We start from the raw sequence: 5,256 nt of genomic DNA, 5'->3' as shown, positions 1-5,256 counted from the left end.
TTTGTCGCATGCTTGTGTTTTCTTTCCATCGGAAGCTTTCCAATTGGGTCCATCAATTGTAAATCGTATTCTTCGCACGAGTCATACCAGTGAAAGACTTGGGCCCCAAAATCTAGTTGTAACGTAGAGCTATAATTAGGACCCGTTTAGTTCGTTGATTTAAATTTTTAATTTGAGTTGAGATATAACTTTTTATGAGAGTTTTTTATTGTAATAAAAAAGTTATATGTGACTGTTTCTGAGAATTTTTTACTGTAGCAAAACTCGAACTCTAAACTCGAATTAATAAAATAAAAGGGACCTATATTTTGGAAAAGAAATAATAATAATAAAGTAAAACAAAGGAGTAGGCATTTTTTTCTTCATTTTTTTTTTTTGTTTTTATGTTATTACTTCTTGCAACATACCAGTATGACAAAGAGACATTGTTGATTGTTCTTGCTATTTGGATATCGGCCTTCTGATAACCCTTGAAACTCTTTGGTTAGTGTTGCATATATTATCTGGACTGGACATTTAATAACGGGCTTTGCTGGATAAAGTTGGGCTCGATTGATGAAGTCGACGCTTGCAGAGTGTTTAGTTAGGAGCAAACATTTTTGACCATGTAGTTTGAATCCAATGATTGAGAAAATACTCGATCGCAATCAAATTAATAACACTCAAATTGAACAAATCTCAATCCATTATAAATCTAGAAATCTCCTTTACCAACTTAATTCAACGAATTGACTTATATTAAACGGATTCGTAGAATTGGTGAACACCACACTATCAATGGATATGAAAAAAAATACTTTTTCTTAAAAACTTAGAGATATGACAATAACATAAAGATATAAAAGTTAAAACTAAAAAAACACAAAAAGAGAGAGATTTCTTTTTCTAATGTTTTATATCAAAGGTACATCAAAGAAAATAAAAATGTGTATATTTATAATGAAACTTGAAGTTAATGTGTAATACAATGTAAATTTTTTATAAGATTTTTTGTGGTAATTATTATACCAGAATATACGCTTGAACACGTCAGCCAACAAGGGCACGCCACGTGGCCCCACAGTGGCTACATAGACGTAGGCGTCGACCGTTTAGGCCGCCGACCCCATTAACCCTCGACGTCTATAAGGCTCGTACGGGAAGACGGTTTGGCTAGGGTCGGCCAGGTTGTGGTCAGCGCCTGAACTCTGTCGCAACGGGACAGCCCCGGCCGTATAAGCACGGGACCCCCGAGGTGACTGCAGTGCAGACATTAATTATAAACCCTTAAACCGCCCTGCGGTGGGTAACAAGGGATTACAGAAAGTCACAGAGTCGTAATAGAAGACCCAACGGCTGAGTGAACAGTCCAAAAATGATTAGTGGGCTACGTGCTTAGCCTAGAAAGTAGGCCACTCGAGTACTTCCACCTACGAAGGAAAACCACCCACGAAGGAAGTTTGGGCTATAAAAAGGGCAAAGCCCCATACGCCCAGAAAAGGAGTTTTTTTGGAAAAAAAATGGCATGAGAAGAGAGAGAGCATGCATATAAATTGTAAAGGGTCCAAAATAAATATACCTTATGCAAGTGGATGTAGCCCTTCATTAACAGGGTGAACCACTATAAATCCCGTGTGTCTCTTATTCAAGTGTTACATTCATGTTCAGCACACACTTCATAGCATAATTCTAAATATACAATTAATTTCTAGCTGGTAGTCTAACGGAATACTAAAGAGTCATCCGGCGTATTTCTGTTACCGTCAACAGTAATTAATGTGGACAATAATGGACAACCACCTTGTATGACTTTTTGCAGTACTTTTCAAATTCTTTTTTTAAAATACTTGATAAAATATGGAAAAAATACCTTGTATGAATGGCATAATTTTAACCTCATATTAAACCAAGTACAATTTTGAACTTTTGGATGAAATCATTCATATACAAAGAAATGATGACTTTAATTCATTTATAGTGTGTTGAAAATAGATGAGTTTAATATGACGGTTAAACCAAGATTGTGCTTAGATTAGCTAAAAAATGAATTATACTCGTTTATTTTTTTAACTTAGAAGAGGGATTTAAACTTTTCACCTTGTGGTAGAGTCAGACGTGAATACTAAATAGTGCCGGCAACCACTTAATGGAGTAATTTTTCACATTCATTTCCTCCTATTTTTTTTATATGTCTAAAAGAAAAATGAATAACAATACAAATACATGTCGTATACCTCGTTAATGGAACTGTGTTAATTCCTAATTATTAACATATATTATTTTATCAATTTTACCTGCTTTTTCAATTTTTATAGAAAAAAAAGCGATGTATTTTTTCATCATACACAAATGCATAACACAAGTCGTCAACATCGCATAGGACGTTTTTTAATTCAAGGATAAATTACACTTGTCCCCTTGAACTTTGGGCATTTTATCAAAATACCTCATAAAGTTTAAAAATAACAAATTTTTCCTGAACAATTCACTGTTAGCCCACGTCCCCATTTTTCGCCAACTTCGTTAAATTTTAAACGTTAAGTGACACGTTGGTGGCATGTGACTCTCATTTTAAGGGCAAATAAGTAATTTATTGTGAGTTAGATATAGGGCAAAATCCTCCATCATTTTTTGACACCACCCTCACCATCACGAAGCTCTCGACGAATTGAGCAACACGACATGTAGTAGGACCTCCAGCTCGGTCAGTAGCCGCTACACTCGCCGAAAAAAGAGCTGAAACTACTAATTTCTTCCCGTTGTGATAACTTCCTCATTCGACCTCCGATTGAGGTGTTCTGGTTTCTATAGACTTAGAATGACGAGACATTCTCGGCAGAGCTCCGTCACCGTTGTCGCGAAGTTTGGTCGTCGCACCCCTGTCGATCTCTGCCATTCCAGCCACCGTGAGTGACACCGCCGGGCTAGTTAGTTTCAGAGTGGGATGTGGATCAAAAGCCCTCAATCAATTGCATCACACGACCTCGAATCGCCGGAGAATGGAGCTGCCGCCATGAGCCATGTTGATGAAAGGTGGTTCCGGCGATCCAACTGTTGGATCTTCGTGATATTACTGTAAAACTGCTCAGAAAATCATAGGTAACAAAATCCTTAAGTTTTGGGCCGGTCAATGCCAGTCAACGACGGGTTTGAGCGGTCAACGATTGACTTAAATAGGTAAAATCGTCATTTCATAATAGAATAAAAATTGAATGCTTCAACGACTTTCAAGTGTTACTTAACATTTAAAATTTAATTGAGGATGTGAAAAATGAGAACGCGTGCTAACGACGAATAAAAAAATTTATTATTTTTAAATTTTAAAGGATATTTTAGTAAAACTCAAAAAATTTAGAGGGATAACCGGACAAGTGTAATTTGTCCTCAATTCAATCCAATCCAACGACAACCTCACAGAACTACCAACACAGTCCTCCGCCCCCTCCTGTTTTGTCCGCTTATCACAAGCCTACACTCTCCTCTCTCGAGATTCTGAAAAAAAAAAAAAAAAAAAAAAAAACTTAAAAAAAGTGAAAAATAATAACAAATATAACAAAATTCCCCAAAAATACCAAAAACAAATACCAACTAAAAATATCCACCCAACTGAACCCCCTCTTGGCCTATATCTCTCTCTTCATATCTAACTCTCTCTGTCTCTCTCTCTCTCTCTCTCTCTCTCTCTCTCTCTCTCTACACCACTTCTCTCTCTGTGTCCAAAAAAAGCCATGTTTGAAGAATCCGCATCTTCCATACCTTCATTATGGGCTTCCATGAACAGCTGGTTCACTCCCACTGTTCTCTTCGTCCTCCTCAACCTCATGATCGGCACCATTGCCATAACCTCCAGCTTGACCACCCAAAATCACCACCAAGACCCCGCCGGTAACCACCGCCAGCTCGCCAGATCTCCCTCCGTCTTGCAGAGGCTCAAGTCCAACTTCTACTCCTACAGATCCCAAGAACCGACAACAAATTTCCTCAAATCTCCTGAAAACGACGCCAATTACGCCGTCGCGCAAACTCCGGAGCGAGAGCAATCTCATTTCGCAAGATCTCCGGTGATGCTTCAGAGGCTCAAGTCCAACTTCTACAGTTACATCTCGCAAGAAGTGCCGGCGGAGCAAACCCTAGCGCAAGAGCCGCCGCGAGAAGAGGAGGAGGAGCGACTCGAAGAGGACGGAGACCAATTCGACCAAGCGCAGACGCTGGATGAGATTTACAGCCAGCTGAAGGACGGCGGCGGCGGCGGCGTCAGCCGGAGCAAGTCCGACACGAAACCGACTGCCGGAGAGCCGGCGCCGCCGAAGCTCTCGAGGAAGATGAAGAAGTCGGCGAGCGCGAAGTCGGCATTCGCGCATTTCGAGGAGGCGGACATCGTCGAGGCTCGCCGGCCGGCGACGGTGAGGGAGGGGAAGGTTAAGGCGGCGGAGGTCGACGACGACGAGGTCGACGCGAAGGCCGACGACTTCATCAATAAGTTCAAGCAGCAGCTGAAGCTGCAGAGGCTCGACTCGTTCATGAGGTACAAGGAGATGATCGGTAGAGGGAGTGGGGAGTAAAGAAACTGTAGTTTCCGTGGCTACTTTTCAATTTTTTTTTGCTAATTTAGGGGTTTTATTGCAGATGTGATGCAGATCCTTTTATTGCTTAATGACGTCTTGTTGAACTATTTGTTCAAATCTACACCTTATTGTTTTTAATTTTACACCATTGCCTTTCTCTTGCTTCTTAGTTCTTTCCTTAAAGAGTTATTGATACTAAATGTGGTGAAAAAAAAAAAAAAGTTATGCCAGTCCTTATTGGTGAAGTAAAAATAGTTGTTTTGTCGGTGACCAGTTTGAAGTTGTCTCTTTGGAGGAGTTTGGCATATGCTTTGCTGGGCAGTATGTGCAAATTGTTATATGTGAAATTATATTTTACTTTTGGGGAATTATTGAAAACTTGGAAATTCAGAAGTGTTGATGGCCAGTTTGGTCCAATCAGATGGGGCTTTCTGTGTCGTGCTTATCCGTATATGGTGGCTCTCGGTTCTGTTGCACGTGGGAATATTGTATTGGTACAACGTCGACACCAAATTTATGTTTATATTTTATGGGTGTATTCTTATTCATTTCACCGATTCGAGTTTTCAGTTTTAAATTTTTACAGTAAAAAATTTTTAAAAAATGTCACATTTAATTTTTTCTATTACAATAAAAAATTTTTAAAAAATATCACATTTTAACTCGAATTGAAAACTCAAATTATGAATCCTAAATCTTATGCAACTTGCAA

At 39.2% G+C, this 5,256-nt stretch overlaps 1 protein-coding gene across 1 annotated transcript; it reads left to right on the top strand.

The window, feature by feature from the left end:
* Positions 1-3,571: 3,571 nt before the first annotated feature.
* LOC21402440 lies at positions 3,572-4,682 on the top strand. The gene has a single exon (XM_010098760.2). The coding sequence runs from the start codon at positions 3,708-3,710 to the stop codon at positions 4,539-4,541; it is 834 nt and encodes a 277-aa protein (XP_010097062.1). The 5' UTR covers positions 3,572-3,707; the 3' UTR covers positions 4,542-4,682.
* Positions 4,683-5,256: the final 574 nt, after the last annotated feature.

This window comes from Morus notabilis, unplaced genomic scaffold (genome assembly GCF_000414095.1).
Source record: "Morus notabilis unplaced genomic scaffold, ASM41409v2 Scaffold804, whole genome shotgun sequence".
In the NCBI taxonomy this organism is placed as follows: Eukaryota; Viridiplantae; Streptophyta; class Magnoliopsida; order Rosales; family Moraceae; genus Morus; species Morus notabilis.
The sequence above is the reverse complement of the archived record's forward strand: the minus strand, read 5'-3'. Positions and strand labels throughout refer to the sequence as shown.